The sequence below is a fragment of the Chrysemys picta genome, chromosome 7, assembly GCF_011386835.1.
Source record: "Chrysemys picta bellii isolate R12L10 chromosome 7, ASM1138683v2, whole genome shotgun sequence".
In the NCBI taxonomy this organism is placed as follows: domain Eukaryota; kingdom Metazoa; phylum Chordata; order Testudines; family Emydidae; genus Chrysemys; species Chrysemys picta.
In genome coordinates, this window is record NC_088797.1 from 33,333,115 (window position 1) to 33,360,306 (window position 27,192).

At 52.8% G+C, this 27,192-nt stretch overlaps 2 protein-coding genes and 1 long non-coding RNA gene across 38 annotated transcripts in view; 1 reads left to right on the plus strand and 2 right to left on the minus strand.

Annotated features, from left to right (window-relative positions):
• Positions 1-24,771, minus strand: part of LOC135972852 (serine/arginine repetitive matrix protein 2-like) — a 303,518-nt gene extending 278,747 nt beyond the window's left edge. The window contains exon 1 of the mRNA XM_065553040.1: positions 5,088-24,771. Coding sequence (XP_065409112.1) covers positions 8,406-10,925 — 2,520 coding nt within the window. The 5' untranslated portion in view covers positions 10,926-24,771 and the 3' untranslated portion in view covers positions 5,088-8,405. The remainder of the gene's footprint in view (positions 1-5,087) is intronic.
• Positions 1-27,192, minus strand: part of NRXN2 (neurexin 2) — a 316,444-nt gene that overhangs the window by 161,046 nt on the left and 128,206 nt on the right. For all 36 annotated transcript variants that reach the window (XM_065553022.1, XM_065553023.1, XM_042849667.2 and 33 more), the window contains 2 exons: positions 2,280-2,441; positions 1,009-1,447 (listed from right to left, as the gene is read on the minus strand). In XM_065553022.1, the coding sequence (XP_065409094.1) occupies positions 1,009-1,447; positions 2,280-2,441 (601 nt within the window). The remainder of the gene's footprint in view (positions 1-1,008; positions 1,448-2,279; positions 2,442-27,192) is intronic.
• LOC135972853 (uncharacterized) overlaps positions 1-27,192 on the plus strand; it is a 72,107-nt gene that overhangs the window by 6,517 nt on the left and 38,398 nt on the right. The window lies entirely within an intron of this gene.

The following is a 27,192-nucleotide window of genomic DNA, read 5'->3' on the forward strand; positions in this document are numbered from 1 at the left end:
TGCCCAGCCTGGCTAATAGCTATTGATGAACCCATCCTCCATGAAGTTAGCTAGTTCTTTTTTGAAGCCGGTTATAGTCTTGGCCTTCACAACATCCTCTGGCAAAGAGTTCCACAGGTTGAACATAAATGCACACATACACAGAGGGAGCTGATATGCACATAGGGACAGTGCTGACATGTCCCTATCAGTAAGGTACTGTGCATATACATATGGCCAAAATGAGAACTTATATCGATTTAGACAGGCTTTGAGATATTTCAACCAGTAGGGGGCAGCACTGCATCTATCTCTATCTCTCCCTCCACCCCACTTATGGGGAGCTGTAAGAGATGCTTCTGTCTCTGTTTCCTGCCACTCCTGGGCCTATTTTCTCACCTCTCTAATGAACCGCTAATGAGCAGCCAATTCATTATGCCAATCAGCAGTGAGAGGGGAAAAAAAAGGTGTGGGGGGGCAGACAGCTCTGGGCTCTCTATTGGGCAGGTCCTTGGGCAAGGACTATACTAGGATCAAATTTGCTCCCTGATCCCAAAGTGCAAAGCACAATTCAGCCTGAGTGCCACCACTGAGCTCTGTGACTCAGCAGTTCCCCCCACACTCCTGACACCTCACCTGCTGGCCCTCATCCAAAGCCCAATTGCAGCCCCTACAGCCCCCAATGCACGGCAGAGCCACCATGTGGCACCATGACCCTGCCACATTGCTGCACAACTCCAGACACCCCAGCTGGGAGCTCCTCATGGGTGGGGGTAGATGTGAGCACATGGGGTCTCTGTTCTGGGCAGAAGGGGTCTCTGTAGACAGTTGACTTGCTGGCACGGTCTGGAGGGCAGAGGTGGCATGGCACTCCCTGTGGGTGGGCAGAGTTCCAGGCAGCCAGGGCACAGGGAGCAGGCAGAGGTGGACATGGGTTTCCATCAATAGGCAGGGGATGAGGGGACAGAGGTGAGCATGGGGTTCCCCATAGGCTGGGGTGTTGCAAGCAGGGCAGGGGAGCCCTCTCACCTTTACGCCCATCACGCTGGAAGTCCACGTGGCACCACTCGCCGTCATTGACCTTCTTGTTGCTGGCCCGCATCTTGATGCCGCCAGAACCCATGTCCAGCAGCAGATAAAGGTGGCCGTCCAGCAGCTCCATGGCAAAGTAATCAGCCTTGTGTGGACGCTCAGCACGGCCCTCCCGCGGGGGCTGCAGGCGCCCATGGCTGAAGAGCAGCAGCCCATTGGGCTCGGTGGTACGGAAGTCAAAGGAGATGGAGCCAGTCTTCTTGGTGTTCCACTTGGGCAGGGAGATGTAGGCCTCGGGCGACTCAAAGGTGACTGGGTCCAACGCTGCCACATTCTCACAGCGGAACACCAAGTCCCCATTGATCTTCATCTTGGGGTCGCCCTCCTTTGCCAGGCGTGACAGCTCCAGCTTGAAGTCATTGTTCTTGTACACGACCTGGTGGGGAGAGCTGCAGTGGGATACGAGGCCTTTGTCCTCTAGGGGGTGCCAACTTCGATCTGGCCCCCAGCAGGGACCTGCTGGCTGGCTCAGGGGGTAGGGAGATTGGCTAGCTTGCAGGGAGGTGTGGGGTGGAATACAACGTCTTTTCCCTCTAGTTCCAATCTGGCTTCAAGTAAAAAATGATCTAGAGCTGTTCCTATCTGATGGCTGCTATGTGTAATGAGTTTCCTGGGTCTCCTTCTGGTTCCTATTGTCTACATCACACACCAAATTCCATCCCTGCCAGCCCCCAAACAAGGATCATATGGGTATGGTCCTCAGTTGCCGCTGACGAGAGATACTCCTGCATTTCCTACCCTAAACTTTTGGGCAGCGTTGCTATGGGATGTTAAACAGTCCTTGCACCCCACCCCATAGGTGGCTGCATCACAGCGCTGGTCAAGGGATCCCCATAGACATAGACCAGGGGTAGGCAACCTATGGCACGCGTGCCAAAGGCAGCACACGAGCTGATTTTCAGTGGCACTCACACTGCCCGGGTCCTGGCCACCGGTCCAGGGGGCTCTGTATTTTAATTTAATTTTAAATGAAGCTTCTTCAACATTTTAAAACCTTATTTACTTTACATATAACAATAGTTTAGTTATATATTATAGACTTATAGAAAGAGACCTTCTAAAAACATTAAAATTTATTTCTGGCACGGGAAACCTTAAATCAGATTGAATAAATGAAGACTCGACACACCACTTCTGAAAGGTTGCCAACCCCTGACATAGACACTTCACCCAGCCCCAGAGGCAGCTGCATGTCATTGCATACTCACATCCTTGAGACACCCCATGAAGTTATTGCTGACTGGGGACCCCGGCAGGTCAGCTGTGTTGGGGCTGCCCCCAATGTAGAAAAAGTCATCTGAGCCCAGCATGGTATAATCCTCCTGTGTGTAGCCCGTCGTTGTCAGGATGCCATCCACGGAAATGGTCACCTGTCCGTCATAATTGCAGGGGTGGGGTGGGGCAGTGGCAGGGAAGGGGGAGGGGTGCGGGAGGGGTGGAAACAAGCAGACAACAGAATATTAACCGCCTGGGGCTGGTGAGGGGCTGGGGGGGTGATGAGGGGAGAGGTGGCTAAGCCATTTTTATGTCTGGTTGTCTCTTTAGAGGAATGCCAGTATTTGGGGCTTGGGGAAAGGGGGAGTTGAATAAAATTTGATGGGGGCTTGAAAGAGGTGGCACAACATTTTATGTGGGAGGTGGATTGCAATGGGGTTGTTCACAATATTTGATGGGCTGAAAAGGGGGAGAGGACAAAAATTGATGGAGGGGCTAGAAAAGGGGGAACCTAAGATTTGACCAAGGGAGGGTGGTTCACAAGATTTAATGGGGGAAGAGGACTGGGGAGGGGATTGTCGCAGATTTGTTGGGGAGGGTCTGCACAAGATTTGGTGGGGGACTGGGAAGAGGGGTGCACCAGTTTTGATGGCCTGTCAGTAGCCCTGCCAGGGGGGTTAGTGATATTATAGGCAGCTAGACCTGTTGGATGATGGATAAGCGCCATATATCCCATCCCAATCTGCCCTCCAACCCTCCCCCCCCCCCGGCTGCACCCCACTCACCACAGCTGCAGCTCCTCACCGAGGTCCAGGTTGGGGTGCAAAGCTGACAGTGTTGCCCTAAACCAAGCCGGGACCTCCCACTGTCCACCCTGGTTGGCCTAGGGCGTATGACACATCTCCCCTGCCTTAGTTTGGGCAGTTGGGATCTCTGACACACTGGGTGTAATGGCAGGTCCAAGAAAAGATGGGGGTACAGGCACATCTGTGGGGAGGGGTAATGTATGGGCTGTGTGGGGATGGGTGGCAATGGCTGTTAGTGAGGAGGCTGAGGGGAGGAAGCTGAATGAATGGCCATTGTGTGAGGAGGCTGAGGGAGGAGGGGAAATGGCTGTTTAGTGAGGAGGCTGGGGGAGGAGGGGAAATGGCCGTTTGATGAGGATTTTGGCAGAGGTGGGGAAATGGCCGTTCAGTGAGGAGGCTGGGGGAGGAGGGGAAATGCCCGTTCGGTGAGGAGGCTGGGGGAGGAGGAGAAATGCCCATTTGGTGAGGAGGCTGGGGGAGGAGGGGAAATGGCCGTTGTGTGAGGAGGCTGGGGGAGGAGGGGAAATGGCCGTTGTGTGAGGAGGCTGGGGGAGGAGGGGAAATGGCCGTTGTGTGAGGAGGCTGTTGGAGGGGTAATGGCCGTTCAGTGAGGAGGCTGGGGAAGGAAGGGGAATGGCCGTTGTGTGAGGAGGCTGGGAGAGGTGGGGAAATGGCTATTGTGTGAGGAGGCTGTTGGAGGGGTAATGGCCGTTCAGTGAGGAGGCTGGTGAAGGAAGGGGAATGGCTATTGTGTGAGGAGGCTGTTGGAGGTGGAATGGCCATTGTGTGAGGAGGCTGGGGGAGGTGGAATGGCCATTGTGTGAGGAGGCTGGGGGAGGAGGGGAAATGGCCGTTGTGTGAGGAGGCTGGGGGAGGAGGGGAAATGGCCGTTGTGTGAGGAGGCTGTTGGAGGGGTAATGGCCGTTCAGTGAGGAGGCTGGTGAAGGAAGGGGAATGGCTATTGTGTGAGGAGGCTGTTGGAAGGGGAAATGGCCGTTCAGTGAGGAGGCTGGTGAAGGAGGGGGGAATGGCCATTGTGTGAGGAGGCTGGAGGGGAAGGGATGGCCGTTCTGCGAGGAGGCTGTGGGGGGGTGAAATGGCCATTCAGTGAGGAGCTGCAGGGGGGGGGGGGAATAGCAGTTGTGTGAGGTGGCTGGGGTGGGTGTTGGCTGTTCTGTGAGGAGGCTGGGGGGGGGGAATGGCCCTTCTATGAGGAGGGCGTTGGAGGGGAAATGGGCGTTGTGTGATGAGGCTGGGGTAGGAGGGGGAATGGCCGTTCTCTGAGGAGGCTGGCGGGGGGGGGGAGGGGGAATGGCCATTCTGTGTGTGTGGGGTGGGGGTGGCCGTTCTGTGACGAGGCTTTTGGAGGGTTAATGGCCGTTGTGTGAGGAGGTTGTGTGGGCGTGGGGGGGGAGGACCCATTCTGTGAAGAGGCTGTGAGGGGGGGAATGGCCATTCTGTGAGGAGGCTGGGGGTGGATGGCTGTTCTGTGCGGAGGCTGGGGAGGAAAATGGCCATTTAGTGAGGAGGCTGTTGGAGGGGTAATGGCCGTTCAGTGAGTAGGTGGGTAGGGAATGGCCGGTGTGTGAGGAGGCTGGGCAGAGGGGCAGAATGGGTATTTTGTGAGGAGGCTGTCAGGGGGCAGAATGGCCGTTCTGTGAGGAGGCTGTGGGGGCAGGAAATAGCCATTCAGTGAGGAGGGTGTTGGAGGGGGAATGGCCATTCAGTGAGGATTTGGTGGTTGGGGTGATAACCACTGTTCCCTGAGCGGGCTGTGGGTAGGGGTGTAACAGCCAATCTGGGGCAGGACGATGGGTAACAGCGGCTTTGGGAGGAGACAAGGGGAACAGCTGTTCCGGGAGGAGGCTATGGTGGCAATGGCCATTGTGGTATGGGTGTAGGGAACAGCTGTTCTGTGATAAGGTTGTATGGAGAGGGTGGGTAACAACTGGTATGTGGAGAGTACAGAAGTTGGGGTAAAAGACGGTTACTCACCGTTGTAACTGTTGTTCTTCGAGATGTGTTGCTCATATCCATTCCATTAGGTGTGTGCGCGCCGCGTGCACGATCGTCGGAAGATTTTTACCCTAGCAACACCGGCGGGTCGGCTGTGGAGCCCCCTAGAGTGGCGCCTTCATGGCGCTGAATATATACCCCAGCCGACCCGGCGCCCCCTCAGTTCCTTCTTGCCGGCTACTCCGACAGTGGGGACGGGGGGCGGGTTTGGAATGGATATGAGCAACACATCTCGAAGAACAACAGTTACAACGGTGAGTAACCGTCTTTTCTTCTTCGAGTGCTTGCTCATATCCATTCCATTAGGTGACTCCCAAGCCCAACTTAGGTGGTGGGGTCGGAGTGAGACATTGCTGTGTGCAAAACCGCTGATCCGAAGGCAGCATCGTCCCTGGACTGCTGCACTAGTGCATAGTGTTCTGTAAACGTGTGGACTGACGACCAAACCGCAGCTCTACAAATGTCCTGGATCGGAACTTGCGCCAGGAAAGCCGTCGAGGAAGCTTGGGCCCTCGTGGAGTGAGCGGTGAGGTGTGGTACTGAGACACCTGCCAGGTCGTAGCAAGTCCGGATGCAAGACGTAATCCAGGAGGATAGGCGTTGTGATGAGACCGGTGAGCCTTTCATTCGGTCGGCCACTGCAACGAAGAGTTGCGTCGTCTTTCTAAATTGCCTTGTGCGGTCAATATAGAAAGCCAGGGCCCTGCGTACGTCCAGAGAATGCAAACGTTGATCCTGGCGAGTAGCATGTGGTTTAGGATGAAAGACCGGGAGAAATATATCCTGGTTGATATGAAATGGAGAAACCACCTTAGGGAGAAAGGCAGGATGTGGACGAAGCTGCACTTTATCCTTATGGAAAACTGTGTAAGGGGGCTCGGATGTAAGCGCCCTGAGTTCAGAAACGCGCCTTGCTGAGGTGATGGCTACGAGGAAGGCTGTCTTCCAGGATAGGTACAAAAGTGAACAGGTGGCCAGTGGCTCGAATGGAGGACCTGTGAGCTTGGAGAGAACCAGGTTGAGGTCCCACGTCGGAACGGGCTGACGTTGTTGTGGGTACATCCGGTCTAAGCCCTTGAGGAATCTAACGACCATCGGGTTAGAGAATACCGAGGACGCGAGTTCCCCTGGGTGAAAGGCCGATATAGCGGCCAGGTGAACTCTAATTGAAGATATCGCCAACCCTTGCTGTTTTAGGGAGAGGAGATATTCCAAAATAAGAGGAATAGGTGCGTGCAACGGGGACGTGGCTCGCTGTTCGCACCAACAGGAGAATCTCTTCCACTTGGCCAAGTATGTGGTTCGTGTTGAGGGCTTCCTACTGCTCAGCAGAATCTGTTGGACAGAGTGTGAACACTGTTGCTCTGCCCGGGTGAACCATGGAGCAGCCACGCCGTGAGGTGGAGTGATTGCAGGTCGGGGTGACGCAGGCGACCGTGGTCCTGAGAGATGAGATCCGGGCATAATGGAAGCGGGATCGGTGTCCGAACCGAAAGTTCCAACAGCGTGGTGTACCAATGTTGTCTCGGCCACGCTGGGGCGATCAGAATCACCTGTGCCTGGTCTCTGCGCAATTTGAGCAGTACCTTGTGGACCAGAGGAAACGGAGGGAAGGCATAAAACAGGTGGTCCTTCCATGGAAGGAGAAACGCATCCGAGAGGGAGCCCGGGGCTCGACCTTGCAGGGAGCAGAACACGTGGCACTTCCTGTTGTCTCGAGATGCAAACAGGTCTATCTGGGGAAACCCCCACTTCTGGAAAACGGAATGTATGATGTCCGGACGGATAGACCACTCGTGTGTTTGAAAGGACCTGCTGAGTCGGTCCGCCAGAGTGTTCTGGACTCCAGGGAGGAACGACGCCGTGAGATGGATTGAGTGGGCGATGCAGAAGTCCCACAGGCGAATGGCCTCTTGGCATAGAATTGACGAACGTGCTCCTCCTTGCTTGTTGATGTAAAACATGGCGGTGGTGATGTCGATGAGAACTAACACACAGCGACCACGTAGGAGGTTGAGAAATGCCTGGCACGCCAGGCGCACCGCCATCAGTTCCCGAACATTGATGTGGAGGGCTAGCTGGGGTGCAGTCCACAGGCCCTGGGTATGGTGCTCGTTGAGATGGGCACCCCAACCCAGAGAAGAAGCGTCTGTGACCAGGTGCAGAGAGGGTTGTGGTGCGTGAAACGGCATCCCCTCGCAAACCACATTGTGATCTAGCCACCATGTGAGGGAGGTCAGGACCGAGTTCGGGATTGTCACCACCATATTCAGGCTGTCCCGATGTGGGCGGTATATTGATGACACCCAGGTCTGGAGTGGGCGAAGCCGAAGTCTGGCATGCCTGGTTACGTACGTGCAGGAAGCCATGTGACCCAGCAGGGTAAGGCACGACCTCACCGTGGTAGTTGGGAAGGCCTTGAGTCCTTGAATGAGGCTCGTGATGGTGCAAAAGCGATTGTGTGGCAGGATGGCTTGTGCGCGTCTGGAGTCCAGAACCGCGCCGATGAATTCTATTCTCTGGGTAGGTTCTAGAGTGGATTTGTCCTTGTTGAGTAGGATACCCAACCTGTTGAATGTGTGCACTATTATGTGGACGTGATCGCGAACTTGTTCTTCGGTGCGACCACGTACCAGCCAGTCGTCTAGGTACGGGAACACCTGTATCCCTTGCCGACGAAGGTATGCTGCCACGACAGCCATACATTTCGTAAACACCCTTGGGGCCGAGGATAGGCCGAAGGGAAGGACTGCAAATTGGTAGTGCACCCTGTTTACCACGAATCGCAGGAAGCGTCTGTGAGGCGGGTAAATTGCGATGTGAAAGTATGCGTCTTTCATGTCGAGGGCGGCGAACCAGTCTCCAGGATCGAGGGAAGGGATAATGGCCCCCAGAGAGACCATGCGGAACTTCAACTTTACTACGAATTTGTTGAGTCCGCGCAAGTCCAAGATGGGTCGCAGACCTCCTTTGGACTTGGGAATGAGGAAGTAGCGGGAATAGAATCCCCTGCCCCTTAATTCCACTGGAACCTCCTCTATGGCCCCCATAGCGAGGAGCGTAGAAACTTCCTGTATAAGAAGTTGCTCGTGAGAAGGGTCCCTGAAGAGGGACGGGGAAGGGGGGGAGGAGGGGGGAACTGAAGAGAACTGGATAGCGTATCCCCTCTCCACCGTGCGGAGGACCCAACGGTCCGAAGTTATAAGGGACCAAGCACGGTGGAAGTGGGAGAGGCGATCCCGAAAGGAGGGGGCTGGATCCTGGGGGATGACTGGGGCGCCGTCCTCGACCGCACCTTCAAAAGTTCTGCCTGGGGCCTGAAGGTGGTCTAGGTGGCCCCTGGTTCTGACCAGGTTGAGGGCCGGTCCACCTTCTTCTACCACCTCGCCCTCGCCTCCGGGCCGAGTCCTGTCTCTGACGAGGCGGGGGGGGGTAGAAGCGCTGAGGCTGCGGCCTAAATGGCCTGCGCTGAGGGCCCACAACATGCATCCCGAGGGAGCGCATGATTGTTCTCGAATCCTTGAGGCTCTGCAGGCGAGAGTCCGTCTTATCTGAGAACAATCCATGACCCTCAAAAGGCAGATCTTGTAGGGTTTGCTGCAGCTCCGGAGGCAAACCCGAAACCTGAAGCCAGGAGATCCTACGCATAGCGATACCCGAAGCCAGGGTTCTCGCAGCTGAGTCTGCAATGTCCAAGGAGGCCTGCAAGGAGGTCCGAGCCACCTTCTTACCCTCCTCTACCATGGCTCCAAACTCTTCCCTGGACTCTTGGGGAATCAACTCCTTAAACTTCCCCATAGAGTTCCAGGAGTTGAAATTGTAGCGGCTCAGTAGCGCCTGTTGGTTCGCCGCTCTAAGTTGTAGCCCTCCGGCTGAGTAAACTTTACGGCCGAACAAATCGAGGCGCTTAGCCTCCTTCGATTTGGGCGCTGCGGCCTGCTGACCGTGGCGCTCCCTTGCGTTCACTGATGCCACCACCAGTGAACACGGTTGGGGGTGGGTATACAAGTACCCATAGTCCTTAGACGGGACAAAGTATTTCCTTTCCACCCCTCTCGCTGTGGGTGGAATAGAGGCAGGAGTTTGCCATATCGTATCCGCATTCGTTTGGATCGTGCGGATCAGGGGTAACGCCACCCTCGATGGGGCGTCCGCTCCAAGGATATTCACGATCGGGTCGTGCACCTCCACTATCTCCTCCGCCTGCAGGTCCATATTACGGGCCATCCTACGCAGGAGATCCTGGTGAGCCCGAAGATCTATCGGAGGGGGACCCGTACATGAAGTGCCCGCCACTGCCTCGTCCGGAGAGGAGGAAGAGGATGCCTCCGGTGGTACCGGATCCAAGGGGGGGTCCTGATCCCCCTGCTCTTGGGCCGGAGCATCACCTGCACTTGGGTCCCTGGTGTCGGGTGGCGTGGACACGGAAGCCTCCATGCCTCCTGGCGGAGGCCGAGAGATGGTGGATTCTGGGGCCCTTCTGACCGAGTGACCCGAGCGAGAGGTCGATGGTATTGGAGCCCCTTGCTCCTGGTGGTACGCCCACGGGGTCCAAAACGACCAGTGAGATGGTCCATGAGAGTGGTCCTCTGCCATCTCCTGCCAATGGCCGAAATTTTGTTCCTCGGCCTGCCCTTGAGGGGGGTATGCCGATCTCGACAGGTCCTCCGAGGAACGAGACACCGATCTTGACGGCCATGGCGGTGCCGAGAGAGATGAAACCATCCCGGTGGGCTGCGGTGCCGCACGGTGCCGGTCCGGAGATGATCTATCTCTGCGCGGTGCCGGCGATCGGTGCCGGGACCGCGACCGGTGCCGATGACCTCGTCGGTGCCGGGAGTCGGATCTGGACCTCGACGAGGACCTGGAGTATGCCCGGTGCCGGGAGCGGCCTCTCGACGTCGAGCGTCGACCGTAGCGGTGCCGAGAACTACGTCTCGACGTTGATCGGTGCCGACGATCATAGCGGTGCCGAGACGTAGAGCGGTGCCGCGAAGAAGATCTTGGCCGCGAGTACGACCGGTGCCGAGACGATATTCGGTGCCGGGACTGCGAGCGGCGTGGGGACCTGCTACGGGACCTGGATCGGTGCCGAGGTTCCAGCCCTTGTGATGGTGGGCGCATCAAGGCAGGTTTCCCCCTCGACTGGACCGGGCGAGTCAACGGTGCAGTCGGTGCCGGTGGTTGAGGCGGTGCCGGCTCCGTGAGAGCTATTAAGTCTCTCGCCGCCGCGAAGGTCTCTGGAGTCGACGGGAGGCACTGTATCACCGCCGGCCTGGGAGGAGACGCTATTTGCACCGGACTCAACGGCCTCGGCGCCGGAGTCGACGGTGCTGGAGGCACCTGTTTCCGTTGCTCCACCGGCGGACGCGGCTCTACCCCCGGCACTGGGGGAGCCGGCGTCTTCGGCACGGATGTCCCCGTCTTATGGGCTTTTTTATGCCCTGGGGATAAGGACCGGCGCCGAGGCACTTGCTGTGTTTGCGGTGCCGACGAGGTCCGGTGCCGGGGAGGCTTGTCTGACGCCACTCGCGTGGTCGTCGTAGCCGGTGCCGCCGGGGCACTACGCACCGAGGTGCTAGGCGCCGGGGCCTTGCCCGTGGAAGGAGTGTCCGGGCTAAGTGCCGCCTCCATCAGAAGTTGCCTGAGCCGAAAGTCCCGCTCCTTCTTGGTCCTTGGTCGGAAGGCCTTACAGATTTTACACTTATCTGTCTGGTGTGACTCTCCCAGGCACTTCAGACAGGAGTCGTGCGGGTCGCTCGTGGGCATAGGTTTAGCGCAGGAGGCGTACAGCTTGAAGCCGGGAGCGTTGGGCATGAGCCCGGCCCCGCGGCCGGGGGAGAAAGGGGGGAGACGACCCCCTTAATCCCCTGGACTACTTAGAACAACTTTAAAACTACTTAACTAATTTACAACAAACACTAGGACTATAACTATAACTACAACTATGATACAACAAGATAAGCTAGGGAAAGTGGAGAACAGCTAAGCAGCGCTCCACAGTTCCAACGACCGTCAGGGGCGGTAAGAAGGAACTGAGGGGGCGCCGGGTCGGCTGGGGTATATATTCAGCGCCATGAAGGCGCCACTCTAGGGGGCTCCACAGCCGACCCGCCGGTGTTGCTAGGGTAAAAATCTTCCGACGATCGTGCACGCGGCGCGCACACACCTAATGGAATGGATATGAGCAAGCACTCGAAGAAGAACAGCTGTTCTAGGGGAAGCTCGGGGCAGTTAACAGGCATTATAGGAGGGGTTAGAGAGAGGTAACAGATGGCCTGTGGGGAAGCTGTAACAGGGTGTGCGTGCGTGCATGTGTGTGTGTGTTGGCCAGGAGAGAAGTAGGAAGGGAGAAACAGTTGGTCAGTGGGAGGCTGTGGGAAGAGTAATAGCCAGCCCACAGGGGGGATACAGGGAGGGAAGGTATCAGATAGTCTGAGGGTAATGGTTGTTCAGGGTGAGGTAAGTTGGGGTAAGAGAAGGCAGTTCTGAGCCTTTCTGCGGTGTGTGGGAAGATAGGGATTTCTCATCCTGTCCAGTAGAGGGCACTGCTTGCTTGCATGCACGCAAACACACAGAGCTGTGATCCTAGCTATCCAGGAGCAGTCCATATACATACAGACAGGAAATTCTCATTCTATCCTGTAGGGGACAGTTCTCGTTTTCTCTCTCTCAATCTCTCTCTCTCTCACACACACACACACTCACAGTTTGTTCTGATCCTATCTAGTAGTGGGTAATACACACACTTACTCAACCAGTTATGATGAATATCTGACATGGGGGCAATAGGCATACATGAACACATGCACACTTCCGAACCTGTCTATTAGGGAGCAACGCACACATACACAAACACACACTGAGGCAGTTCTGATGTCCAGGATGGGGCAATACACATAAGCACGCACATATAGGCAGTTCTGATTCTATAGTATCTCTCTCTCACACACACACACACATGCAGTTCTGATTCTGATTCTGATTCTGTTCCGCAGGGGGCAGTACATACACAGAGAATTATGATCAACTCCAGTAGGAGGCGGTACACATCCATTTGCACACACGCACTTCTGATCCTATCTAGTAGGAAACATCACATGTGTGCACACACACACCTGATCATTTCTAATATGGGGCAGTACATACAAGCATGCCCAAACACAGGCAGTTCTGATTATATACAGTATGGAGCAGTACACGCACATGCAGACACAGAGGTAGTTCTGATCTTGTCCAATAGGGGGCAGTATATGTGCATGCACACATGCATACACACACACACACACTTCTGATTCTGTACAGTATGAAACAGTATACACACACACAGGCAGTTCTGAGCCTGTGCAGTGGGGTGCAGTACACACGCACACACAGTTATGATCATCTCCAGTAGAGAGCAGTACATGTGCATGTATGCTCACACACACACACACACACACACACACACACTTCTGATCCTATTTAGTAGACAAACAGGCAGACCTCCGTTTATGCAGTATTGAGCAGGACACAAATACACATACAGACAGTCCTGAACAATACATTTATGAGCAGTATATACACACACACACACACACACACACACACACACACACACACACACACAGAGGCCATTCTGCTCCTGTCTAGGAGGGGGCAGAACATCACCAAACCTAGAGGCAGTCCTCATTCTATCCCAGGATTGAGCAGTGTACACATGCACACATAGGCAGTTCTGATCCTATCCAATAGGGGTAGTACTTACACAGAGAGAGTGTTCTCTCTCTCACACACACACACACACACCACCCAGAACAAAATCAGAACTGCCCTTGTATATTCACTATGAAGCAGCATATACACACACACAGGCATTTCTGAACCTGTCCAGTAGGGGACAGTATGCACACGCATACACACACACACATGCTATACAGGCTGTTCTGATCCTAAACCAGTGGTAGTACACACACACACCAAGGGTGTATCAGTACACAGATAAATCCTCTATTACCCCACCAGCCCTCCGTGATGCCCTGCTAATCCATCCTGTTTGCGGAGGGAGGACCTGAACCCCAACGCTGCAGCAACCGCTTGCAGCACATATGGAGGCTTTGCCCCACAATGCTCGCTAACCGGATCACAGTGTTGGCTCTAGTTCAGATCCAAAGTCCACCCCACTGCTTTGGGTGCTGGTTCTGATCCAGGCTTGATCTCTGAAGCAGTGGAATAAGGTAAGTCAGGCTCTCCTGGAAGCATTTCCCCCTGATATATAGGTACCACAACAACCCTAGCACAAATTGTTAACCCCGTGTCATGAGGTTTGGGGGAGACAGGATGGGGCTGCATTTTGTACCCCCATCCCTCCCAATTCTTGTTTCAACCCATCAAATCTTGTGCATATGAGGGCTCTGGCCTTGAGGAACCATTGTGTTTATTGGGGGACTAGAAAGGTGGCCAGGAGGACTAGTTGTGTTTTTCTTTGTTGGGGAGGCTGTTTGTTGGGGGGCTGTTTCTTGATACCCAGTGGGAGTGCATGGGTGAGAGGTTATGGGGAGGGATTTGGGGGTGGGGGATTGTGGTTTGTTAAACTCCTTTCAATTGGTCCATTTCCTCTTCCCCATAAAGCAGGGGATGGGGGGGAGGGGAGGCTGTGGGGGTCACATTAGTATTGGTCAGTACAACGACATGCAAAAGAAGTTAGAATAGGAAGGGGAAGAGAAGGGCAGGAAGGCATAAAGTCCAAGCTGGGGTCCCTCCTTGTAGACAGTGCTCCTCCCCAAGTCCTGCTGTCAAAGGCTAAAGCCTTGGGGTGGAACTGTCCCTTAAGCTGCTAGACAGGCTGACCCTGTGGTTGGAAGAGGCTCTGTTAAGCACTCCATTAAGCACAGGCCAATGAAGACCCACATCACTACATGGGGGCGACACTCAGACAAGCCCTATGACATTCCAGCTAACAGAATATGCAGCAGCTGAAGTCATTCCTGGATCCTGACCTGGCTACAAGCCCCAGGGTGAAAACAGCAGAGGGAGCTCCAAGACAGAGCGAGTCAGGGACAGACAGATGACACCCTCCCACTCCCCATCCCTAGAGCTGGGAATAAAACAGGAGCTCCCAGCTCCCTCTGCGTTTATTACTACTAGACCCCCGTTTCCTCCCAGAGCTGGAAATAGAACCCAGGAATCCTGACTCCCAGCCCTTCCTACTCTAACCACCAGATCCCATTCCCCACCCAGAGCCAATGATAGAACTCAGAAGCTGTGACTCCTAGTCCGTTCCCCCCAGCTCTAACCCACTGGACCCCACTTCCTTGCAAGAGCTGGGCACAGAACCCAGGCATCCTGACTCCCAACCCTACCCTGTTCTGACCACCAAATCCCACTCCCCACCGAGAGCTTGGGATAGAAGGCAGAAGTCTTGGCTCCCAGCCCCACCTCTCACACACTCTAACCCACTCAACCCCACTTCCCTGCAAGAGCTGGGCACAGAACCCAGGAGTTCTGCCTCCCAGCTTTCCCCCCATCCCATTGCTCTAACCTCTAGACACCACTCCCCTGTCAGAGCCAGGCTAGAAATCTGTTAGTTAAAAAACAAAAATCTCATCTGCGGACAAACTGCCCCCACTAAAAAGCTAATCTAAAAGGAGGGATCCCAGTTCCGACAGGCCCCGCATAGGACAGAACGCCCCTGTGGGGAAGGGAGTGGGGATGTTTTGGATTAGTAAAAGAATTTGGGGATCTGTTTTCCTCAGACAAACTTAAAAGTTCAGACAGAAAAATGGCAGTTAGTAGGAACAGTAAGACAATCTTCATTAGCACAGTATTAGTACCACAGGAGTTAATTATCAGCTGGCATTAATCATGGCTCTTGGTTAATTAATTAATTAATCATCAAAGAGAGAGAGAGAGATTGGCGAAGAGAAAGAGACTCGGATGGAGAGAGAGAGAGGAAAGCCATGCAGGGCAGAAAGGCAGAATGAGCGATAGCCAGAGCCGTGCATGTTAGACAGGTTTGGGGGTTCCAAGGGGGGGTCACGGACCAATGGGGGGCAGAGAGAGAGAAAGAGAGAGATGCAGGCTGAGGCATGCACGAGAGAGGGAGGGGGGAGTTAAAATGATGGAAATGGAGTGGGCTGGCTGGGGGGTGGTTTGTAACGGGAGCACCTGTGTGATTGGTAAACAAGAGTGTGGGTTGTACTACAATCCCAGAACCCTCCACCCACACACACCAGAGCCCTCCCTCACAAACATCCTAGAGCTCACACATACATATGTACACACACACACAGCCTTCCCCACACAAACCAAAGATAGCCCTCTTCTCCACACACTGCAGAACCCTCTCTCTCTCTCTCTCACACACACACACACATAGACACACCAGAGCTATCCCCCTTCCGCACACACTCCAAAACCCTCCCTCACACCCACACACACCAGAGCCATCAACACACACATATACACACATGCTTCCCCCCCCCCCTTCCCCAAGGGCTCCTCCCTCACACATACAGCAGAGCTAGCTTCCCCTTCCACAGCAGAGGTCTCCGCCCCAACACCTATATTAGCTATCCCTCCACACACACGCAAGAGGTCTCTCTCTTTCAAACACACACACATGCCCCAGAGCTCTCCTTTGCCATGCACATACACTGAAACTCCCATCAATACACATGGGCCAGGGCTCTCCCCCGAGTCACAACACAGTATCCCCAACACACACCAAAGCTCTCCCCCTTGCACACAACAGAGCCCCATATACACACAAACCAGAGCTTTCCCATCAAACATTCACTAGAGTTCTCCCCCTCCACACCCCAGAACTCACACGCAGACATTTCCCCATTAAACGAGTTACTTCTCACATTCACATTCACACACGAGCTATCCCTCCAAACATCCACACAGCAGAGAGATTCCACTTGCACACACACACACACACACACACCTAGAGCTATTCCCCCCACGCACACCAAAGCTATTTCTACCCACTCACACACACGCACCACAGTTATTCTCCCACACAAGAGCTACTCACCCTACACACATAACACAGCTATTCCCACACACACACACAGAAGCACCAGAACTGTCGTCCCCACCAACACACATCTGCTCCTATGATTGCTCCTGTGCCTGCCTTGTTCTAAGCCTTGTCCCCAGCCTTGCTTCAGGCCTGCTCCTGCCTTGTTCCTCTCCCGCTCCAGTCCTGCTCCTTTGCGTAGTACCTAGGGTGACCAGACATCAAATGGGAAAAATCAGGACGGGGGTGGGGGGTAATAGGAGCCTATATAAGAAAAAGACCCCAAAATTGGGACTGTCCCTATAAAATCAGGACATCTGGTCACCCTACTGGTACCTGACTCTGGCTCTGACCCCTAGAGCAATCACTAGGTCTGACAGCCATAGCAACTAGACGTGACTGCTCATGCCCTGGTCCGTGCCAGTTTGAGTAGCCCACCTAAAAATGGAGAAGGGACAGATTCCACTACTGGGGTGGATCCTGCTAAGGCCATCTTCCTGTCTCATCTTGCAGAACCTGTAAATTCAGGTTGCGGTTCTACCTCTCACTCTAGTACCTTGCACAAACATTTCTCTGCTAGTACTCTGGATGGCCAATTGGCGCCTGACACACCCCCTTCTCCTGCTCCAGCTATGGCACCCCACAATGTCAGAGGTTTACCTGAAAGCGCAAGTGTACAGCAGTTTCTCAGGTAATTTCAGAGACTTGGAATTTGCCTGAATGCATAATGTCTCCACCCAGTGCAAAATTACCCCTGACTTGGTAGAGTCCGTTGATGGTTCACTCCTTTCTTTGGACCCAGTCACTCACCAGTTTGCCCACTTAGAAGTCACTACCTTTCAAGGTTATCAAGAAATCCTTCAATGCAGGTTGATCCATGCACCGCATTCCCTGGACCATCACCCATGACCCACATATCCGCTGGATGACAGGCATGAGGCATTTTAGCTCACCATACTGCTGGTAATCTTGCTTCCTGAAATCCAACCACAGAGCAGAAGTCCTCTGCAGCTCTGCCTGCCTCCAGGAGTATTCCAAGACAGAGGGGGTTAGTCCAAAGGGAAACTCGGCAACCCCCACTGCCTTCCCAATAGCCTCGGTATCCACCAAATATCAAGACTTAGCTGAGGTATTCAACAAAAAGGAAGCTGGCATCTTGCTGCCCCACCGACCTCTAGACTGAGCAGAGGGACCTTTCAGGCATATATATTCTCCCTCAGAACATGAGTTACAAGTTCTCCAGAGCTATCACCAAGAAAATCTGCACAAGGGATTCATCCATCCCTCCATGTCCCCAGCTGGGGCTTCAATTTTCTTTGTGAGTAAGAAGGATGGTTTCCCTGCAGCCTTGTGTGGATTACTGGGCATTAAACAATGTTACTATCTGGAACCAGTACCCCTTATCCCTCATCAAGCTCTCTGAAAGACTTTGCTCTGCCAAGGTCTTCACTAGGTTGGACCTTTGTGGAACTCATAACTCGGTTCAGATTCAAGAAGGAGATGAATATAAGACTGCCTTCTGCACATAGTATGGACACTTGGAGTAGTTGGTTATGCCATTTGACTTGTGCAATGCTCCGTTGACTTTCCAGCATTTCATTAATGATATCTTTAGGGACATGCTGGGTCAATTTGTGATTATTTACCTTGATGACATCCTCTGAGGACCTTCATCTGCAGATCCAGATCTCCACAACCAACATATACACTGCAGCTACAGAACGGGGGGAGATCGATCTAAGTTACACAACTTCAGCTACATGAATAACATAGCTGAAGTCAACGTACTTAGATCTATTTATCGCAGAGTCCACACTTCGCTATGTCAACGGGAGACACTCTCCAGTTGACTCCTCTTGCGCTTCTCATTCAGAGTGCAGGAGTCGCCAGGTGAACGATCTGTGGTTGATTTAACGGGTCTTCACTAGACTCGCTAAATCAACCGCTGATTCATCAATCGCCGCGCGTCAATCCCCTGGTAAATGTAGACAAGCCCCTAGAGAGACTCTGCCAGAACTTATATGCCAACCTTAAGAAGTGTGAATTTGATCAGGGCTCAGTCAAATTCCTTGGGTAGATTGTTTACCCAAAGGGACTAACTATGGACCCGCACAAGTGGCAGCCATATCCAACTGGGCTTTTCCAAAGGACGCATAAGAGGTACAGTGATTCCAGGGCTTGGGCGACTTTTACCAACAGCTAATGGGGTTTTCTAGCCTGGTCGCTCCGATGACAATGCTTTTGTGAAAAGGATCCAGGTTCATCTTGTCCTTAGAAGCCCACCCTGCCTTAGATCTGCTAAAAAAGCATTCACCACAGCATCCATCCTTATCCATCCAGATCCCACTAAGCCATTCATGGTGGAAGCTGACACATCAAACTTTGCCATCAGTGCAGTGTTATCAAAACAAGCAGGCCTCCATAGCCAACTTCATGCCTCTGCCTTTCATTCCTGTAAACTAACTCCAGTGGAAAGAAATTATGATATCTGGGACAAGGTGGCCTTCGAGAAATGGCATCATCCCGTAGAGGGAGCCCAGTTCCAAGTCCAGGTCCTTATGGACCACAAGAACCTGGAATCCCTCCAAATGGCCAGACACCACAATCAACGCCAGATCCGCTGGTCCCTCCTTGTTGCCTGATTTGACTTCATGGTAACCTATTGTCCGGGAACAGGATATTGAAAGGTGAATGCTCTGTCTTCCAAGGATGAGTATCTTGAACCTGGTGGAGAACCTCCTTTCACCGTTCCTAAAGTGCCCAATTTTTGTCAACGAGTCTGTAGACAGCAGTCTGATGCCCTGCATTCATTCTCTGCTGCCAATCGATGTGTTTGCAATCCAGATCCGCCAGACCCTAGGAGGTGCAGATGCCCAGCCAGACTCAGAGTTCAGACTACAAGATGGTGTTCTCTATCACAGGGATCTAATTTGTGTTCCAGAGAGCCAGCCTAGACTTCGGGTCTTTAAATTATGACATGACATGTGCTTGCTAGTCACTTCAGTCAATCCGAGACCAGGAGCCCAGTTTGGCTAACTTTCTGGTGGCCAGGTCTATGCACTTACATCAAGAAATATATGAAGTCCTGCAAACCTCTACTCTGGAACCAACAATCCACACTCCAGACAGCTTGGCTTCCTCCAACCCTTGCCTATTCCACCCCAGCACTGGTCGACTGTATCTAGTGATTTAATTGGGGAGAGGCTTCGCTCTCATGGGCACACAATAATCCTAATCATGGCCGATCTCCTAACTACGACGATGCACATGGTTCCGTCCCACGCCATCCCTACTACCCTGGAAATGGTACATCTCTTCTTAGAGAACATCTTCTGTTATCATGGATTACCAACTGGCACCATGTCAGACTGGCATCCCTCGTTCATTTCCCATTTTTGGTGAGAGTTTCTAAGACTTCTTGGCATTGAGCCTCTCACCTCATCTGCCTATCACCCGCAAACTAATGGGCAAACAGAACCAGATTCTTGGAAAATATCTCCGCTGTTTTTTGAATTACCACCAGGATAACTGGTTTTCCCTGCTTTCCTGTGCAGAATTTGCCTACAGAATGCAACCCACGCTTCCGCCCAACAAAGTCCATTTTTTGGTAACTACGGCTTTCATCCACATTGCCATCCAGATACATCCATGAGTTCCTAGTACCTGCTGCCATGGGCTTGACCACCCACCTGCACCAAGTGCACCAATAACTCAAGGAATAGTAGTGATCTGCTAAAGAAGCTTGCAAGCACAATGCTGGCCAAGGTTGCCAGATCACCCGCAACCTTGCCATGGTGTTTGGTTTGTTTTGGTTATCCACTCAGAATCTTCAATCAGCTCATCCATCAGCCAAGCTAGAGCAGTGATACCTGGCCCCTTTCACAATCTCAAACCAGGAGAACCCAGTAACATTCAAGTGATAGCTACCCAAGTCCCTAAAGATCCATCCTATATTTCATGTCTCCATTCTAAAGCCTTACACTGAGACCCATTCCTGAACCGCTCCAACACACTGCTACCACCCATAACCATTAGAGGGCAGGAAGGATACTTGGTACAACGGATTCTTGACGCTCCACAATGAGTTAGGAAAAACTCCAGTATCTGGTGGACTGGGCTATGGTCCAAACAACCAGTCCTGGGAACCAATAGAGAACATCTATGTCCCAGACCAACTATGGGACTTCCACCAAATTATACCAAGATGCCTGGCCCTAGAGCCATTAGGAGGTGCTCCTCAAAGAGGAGGGGTACTGTCAGGAATCATGAGCCTGAGACCAGCTAGCTGACCTGCAGATATCCTAATTGGCTGAGAGGCATCACCATGACTGTTTTTAAGCCCAGCAGCTGCAGTAGGCTAGTGGCTGCTCAACATTTAAGACCAAAGCTGCAATTTCTTCTGTGTCTGCCTTGTCCCCTGCCTTACTCCAGACCCGCTTCTGCCTTGTTCTTGTCCTGCTCCAGCCCTGCTACCTTGCCTTGTTCCTGACTCTAGCTCTGACCCTTGGCTCTGTTCCTGGCCTCTGACTACTGCTCTGACCACTATACCTTACCACTCCTGCCCCAGTTCATGACACACACAGGGAGCTATTGTTCACACTCATACACACACACACACACACACACACACACACACACGCACACCAGGACTATTCCTCCCTCCTCCAAAGATCAGGAACTATGGATTTAAGATCCTTCAACTGAGCTTGTGGCTGGCCAATTCAGCCTTCCAGCAGGTTAATGAGCCCAGCTGGGCAGCAGCAGAATCACCTGATTGGCCAACTCACTCAATTGGCTGCAAGAAGTCAGCAGGTCTGCATTTAAGCTCAGCAGTGGCAGCAGTCCATGGTTGCTCAATGCTTACACCTGCAGCTGCAATATTCCTTGTGCCTGCTTTGTTCCCAGCCTTGCTCCAGCCCTGCTCCTGCCCGCTCCACCCCTGCTCCCTTGCCCGGCTTCTAACTCTGGCTCTGACCCTTGGTTTGTCTCCTGGTTTCTGACTTCAGCTCTGACCCTTGGCTCTAACCATTAGGTCAGACTGCCCACATCCCAGTCTCTGATAGTTTGAGCAGCCCAAAGAACAGAGAAGACCCGATTTGGCTGCAGGGATGGACCCCTACAAACCCAGGTCGATGCCCTGCAGGAACATAATGTAGCGCTGCGGGTGCTAGCCACATAGTCAGTGACTCAGGCCCCTCCAGAACCGAAGATCCCAATACCTGACAAGTTTGATAGTGACCACACAAAATTCCACAAGTTCTTAAACCAGTGCCTTCTCCTGTTCTTGCTGGACCTGCAGTTGTTTCCCACAGACCGAACCAGGGTGGGACTCATCATTAATCTGCTGACTGGGGAAGCATTGGCATGGGCCTCTCAACTGCTTGAGAAATCTATTCCCCTCTTGAGTCAGTTCAAGGAGTTTGTCCAAGCTTCAACAGTGATCTTTGACCACCCGAATTGTATGCACAGGGCAGAAGCCATGCTACAGATCCTGAGGCAAAGATGCCAGCCAGTTGCTAACTACGCTGCAGATTTTTGACACCTAGGTGACACACACAGAATGAAAACAAGGCCTCTCAGTGCTATCGTTTCCGGCTTGATCCAAATGATGAAATCAAAGATGAGCTTGCATGGATAGATTTCCCCACTACTCTGGACACATTTAGCAACCTATGCCTCAAGACTGACAATTGCTTATTGGAACGCTGCCAAGAAAGGAGAGTGGCTTCTCAATTCACATCCGTCTCAACAGCACCGGTCAGTCAACATCCAGTGCCCACTGCACAGTCTGAACTTGTGTAGGTGGTCATGGCGGAGAAGGCCTGATGCCAGGTATTGGGTCTCTGCCTCTACTGTGGGGAATTTGGGCACTTTGCTTTGACCTGTCCTGCAAAGGCTAGTTCCATATCTCAACTGGGAAATGCCAGGCCAGAGCCCCCGGACCTCCCCACTGATGTGGCATCCAATCAGCACCGAAGCACCTTCTGCTTCCACTCTGTCTATGGCATCCTCTTCTGATGGAGGTCAGCTTGAAAGCAATGATTGACTGTCTGTCTCCTCCAGAAGCTTTATGGACTTGGACTTCGCTTGCGCACACAGGATCCCAGCTCAGCACAAGGACTTACCCAATGTAACAGAATCCATTGACGGATCACTCCTCTCATCAGGTCCCATCACCTCTGAGACTGCGCCCTTAAAAGTCACAACCCTTCAGTGGCATCACAAAGCCATTCAATTGGGTCTGGTTTGTTCCCGCACTTCCTGGACATCCACGGTGTTATCACACTCATGATCCACACATCCTCTGGAGGGCAGGAATGATTCGTTTCCTCTTGTTCTACTGTCAATAGTCTTGTCACCCTGAACCGGGTCTCAAGTTGGAGGCTAATTTTTAGTATAACCCCAAGGAAACCCTGACCTTTTGGTTACCCTGGGACAGAAAGGCTGAGTCCAATAGATTCTCAGTCAACACCTGCCTCGACAATACTGATGAAATACTGTGACCTTGCAGAATTCTTCGACAAGAGGAAGGCTGATATCTTCCTGCCTCACAGTCACTATGACTGTCCCATTGGCCTCCAGCCAGGGGCCGACATCCCTTTTGGATATATTTACTCCCTCTCAGTTCCTGAGTTGTGGATGCTCCAAGAGTATCTACAAAAAAATCTGGAAAAGGGATTAACCCTCCTGATCTGTATCTGGGAAAGGGATGAGTGGAAGACTGCCTTCCATACCTGATAGGGGCATTTGGAATACTTACTAATGGCCTTCAGGCTGTGCAGTGCTCCAACACTTTATCCATGACACTTTCAGAGACCTGTTAGATCAATTCATCGCTCTCTACATAAACAATATTCTTGTTTTTTCTGAGGATCAAGCCCTTCATGACCAACATGTATTTTGAGTTTTGGAAAGGTTTTGCCAGAATTATCTCATTGTTAAATTGGAGAAATGTGAATTTGATCACAGTACGATCAAGTTCCTCAGGTGTATTATATCACCTGATGATCTATCTATGGAACTATGCATTTATGTCCCAGGTAGTCAGCCTATGCTCGAAGTTCTGAAATCATGTCATGACTCACCACTCGCTGGTCCCTTTGGTGGAACTAAAAGAAGAAACTTAGTTTCATGGAACTTCATGGTGGCCATGTATGCATTGGTATGGACTAGTATACCATGAAATATGTTAATTCCTACAACTTGGTCTCCTCCAGGCCTTGCCCACCCCATCGTAGTCCTGGTCCACCAAGTCCCTGGCCTTCATTGTAGAATTACCTTGCTCCCATGGTTGTTCAGTGGTGCTAGGTGCAGTTGACTTCTTAACTAAAATGGCCCACTTTGTCCCTTCTCACACATTCCCTACAACCCTGCAAACAGCCCGCCTCTTTCTAAAGCATGTCTTCCGGCTCCAGGGACTGCTGACTGGCACTGTGTCAGACAGAGACCCACAATCTATTTCCCATTTCTGGCACAGGCTTTTAAAACTCCTGCATATAGAGCTCTTTACCTCAGGCCAATGGACAGACAGAACAGATAAACCAGATCATAGAGCAATACCTCCAGTGGTTCTTAAATTATCACCAGGATAATTGGGTCTCCCTCCTGTCATAAGTCAAGTTCACCTACAACAATTCAATCCATGCCTCCACCCAATAGAGCTCATTCCACAAAAATTACGGCTTTTATCTCTGCTTTCACCCACCATTGCCCACAAACTCCCCAGTTCCTGCAGCGGCGGACCGGTCACGTATCTGAATCACATGCAACAAGAACTTACAGAACATCTGGAAGCCTCCAAGGAAACCTACAAGTGTTATGCTGATCAGGGCTACCATGCCACACCTCACTTTAGCACTGGAGACAAAGTCTGGCTATCAACTTGAAATCTCAGATCAACCCAGCTATCATCAATAGCTAGCCCCATTCAAGATTCTCAAGCAGATCAACCCAGAGATATTCATGTTTCTATTACCAGAGTCAATGAAGACCCATCCGGTGTTCCATAGCTCCCTCTTATGCACCCCTTCCCAGGTCAATACAATCTGTCATTGCTACCCACTGCAGTCCCTGGACAAGAAAAATACCTTGTCCAACAAATTATTGACTCCAAGCAAGTATAGGGCCAGCTTCATTACTTAATGAAATGGGAGGGCTATGGTCCTAATGACCAGTCATGGGAACCGGCAGAGAAAGTTCATGCACCACGGTTACTACAGGACTTTCATCAGGCCCATCCCAAGTAGCACAGGCTGAGGGCCCCTAGAAGGTACCCTTGAAAGGGGTCGGTATGTCAGGAACTGTGGGCTTACGTTCCCTCGGCTAAGCCTGAGGGCTGGCCGGTTCAGCTTTCAGGCAGGTTAATGAGCCCAACTGGGCCTGACTGGCCGGTCCAGCTGGGCCTGACTGGCCGGCCCACCTGATTGGCTGGAAAAGAGCCAAGAGGTCTTCATTTAATCTCAGCAGCAGCAGGTGCATGAATTGTTTCCAGCTTTACTCCAGCCATGCTCCGGCCTCATTCCACCCTTGCTCCAGACCTACTCCTGCCTAGTTCCTGTCCAGCTCCAGTCTGCTCCAGCCCTGATCCTGACTCTGGCTCTGACTCCCAGTCCCTGACACAGAGCTATTCCCACCCCCCACCCACATCAGAGTGATTGCCCTCTCCACATACATATCAGAGCTATTCCCAGCCCCCCCCATGCATCAGAGCTATTCACCCCCACATACACGCACCACAGCTATTGCCCAACACACACACCTGAGCTATTGCCCTGAGAGTTATAGCCCCCCACACACGTGTACGTGTCTAGAGCTATTGTCACACACACACACACCAGATCTACTCCACACATACACCCATACACCCCATAGTATTCCCCTCCACACCAGCATGCTCCCCCTCCACACACACATGCACCAAAGCTATTCCACCTGCACAGACACACACAGGCACCAGAGCTATTACCGCACACACCTGCATACACACACCCAAGCTATTCCACCTGTGCATGCACGCGTGCACACATACACACACAGAGAGGCACCAGAGCTATTACCCCACACCTGCATACACGCACCAGAGCTATTCCACCTACACACACCCCCCAAAGCTATTACCCCCCCACCATACACACCAGTGCGCTTTCCCCCTTCCTCCCATCACATTGCCTATCTGAATCCTAAAACTCTGGGCATAGATTTTAGGTGCTGGCTTTTCAGTAATGGGCAAAATGCATATTCAAGGGAGTCGGATGTCGCTGCTGCACACCTGCACACCCAGGGGGAGTGTGTATATTGCACAATCACAAAAAAGCGTAAAGGAGCAAGGTTTTCATTGTGCAATTGCACACCCATGCACAGAAACACACACACTCAGCAGCAATGTGTGAGTTGCACAAACACACAGAGTGGAAGAGTGTTGGCTGCACAAACATGTATACATACTAAAGGAACTGTGTGTTATATTCCACAATCAGTGTTGCACGCTCAGGGGCAATGTCAGTTCACGATCATGCCTAAATCCACAATCAGCTTGCACACACATGCCCAAGCAGGGGCAACACATCCATTGCACCATCACCCACCCCAAGAGGACCCATGTGAAGCTGTCCCCCTGTGTGTGCACAAGCACAAGAGGCCACAAGTCTGCTGAACAATCACACTCATCACCGTGCACTGACAGCAATGTGATGTGTTTCATTCACACACATCACACTAGTGGATCACCATCATCCCTCACCCACTTATGCATGGGGAGGGGTTGTGTCTCCCAACTCGCAGGCTCCCTCCCCACCCCGAGATACTCATATCGCAAGGACTGTTGCAGGCTGCTGCTCACACATGGAGTCTTGGAAACTCTCCAGGCTGGTGAGATCAGAAGGGAGAGCTACCCTTGCACTGATAGAGGGGAATGGGCTGGTTATAGGTAGCTGGCACCATCCCAGGGAATCATGCACCATGGTAGCTGTCTCAGTCCCCCAGACCAGTGGGGAGGGATATGTAATACTCACAGACCAGTGTCAATTGTGAACCTCCCCACATGCCCGCACACACACTCCATGGCGTCGCCTGGGACCTTAACACTGAGAACCCAGAGATACTACATGCAGCCACCTCTGGGGCAGAGCATGGCAAAGTTGCACAGATCTACACATTCACATACTCATACCCTCACTTCATGTTTCCCACAAACCCCCACACACATACCCCTCCATGCACTCACCCTACACACTCATATGCCTCCATGCACATGCCCTACACTCCTTCACCCCGGCTCACATCATTGCACACTTGCACCGCCATGCACACACCCTTCACACTCATATGCCTCCTTCCACATTCCCTACAAGCTCACCCTGCCAATGCACCCCTCTCCCCCCGGGCAGGGCACTGGAACAAGGGGTGCTGGGGATGCAGCAGTGCCTCCTCGTTTGGCAACTGAATGCCTGGCTTCCATCGTACACGTGTTACTGTTTTATTCAGTGGCTTACTATCCCCTGCCCCAGTGTACATATTCTACAGGCTCACAGCCCTCCAGTGCACACGCCCTACAGACTCCACAGCACCCCCAATGAGCATGCCCCATGTGCTCACTCCCCCCACCCCCCCGCACACTCCCTAATCACACATAGGCTGGAGCTATGGTCCCTGGACCCACATCCTTCCTGAACTGGCCCAGACTACGGTGCTCCTGTTAGAAAGGCCCTGGCAGTCAGTCAGAGCTGTGGGAGGAGTGGGGTGGGGGACAGCAGGGAAGGGGAAGGGAGGAGGGTGGGAAGGATGGTGTCAGACACAGTGTTAGTTCAGCCCCAGAGAGTCGCTCTCAAAATAAAAACAGGACACAAGAGCAGCATGCCCCAGTCAGTCCCAGCATGCCATGCGATATGGAGGGCCAGTGGCACCACCCGTGGCGGGAGTCGGGATGACAGCCAGGACATCCAGTGGGGTTAACAGGCCAGCCTGCAGCCAGCCACACCCTTGGGGTGGGATTCCCAATGGGGCTGGGGGGACATCCCTTATAGGCCTGGTCCAAAACCCACTGAGAGTGATGGAGAGACTCAGCTTTGGAGAAGGTTTGAG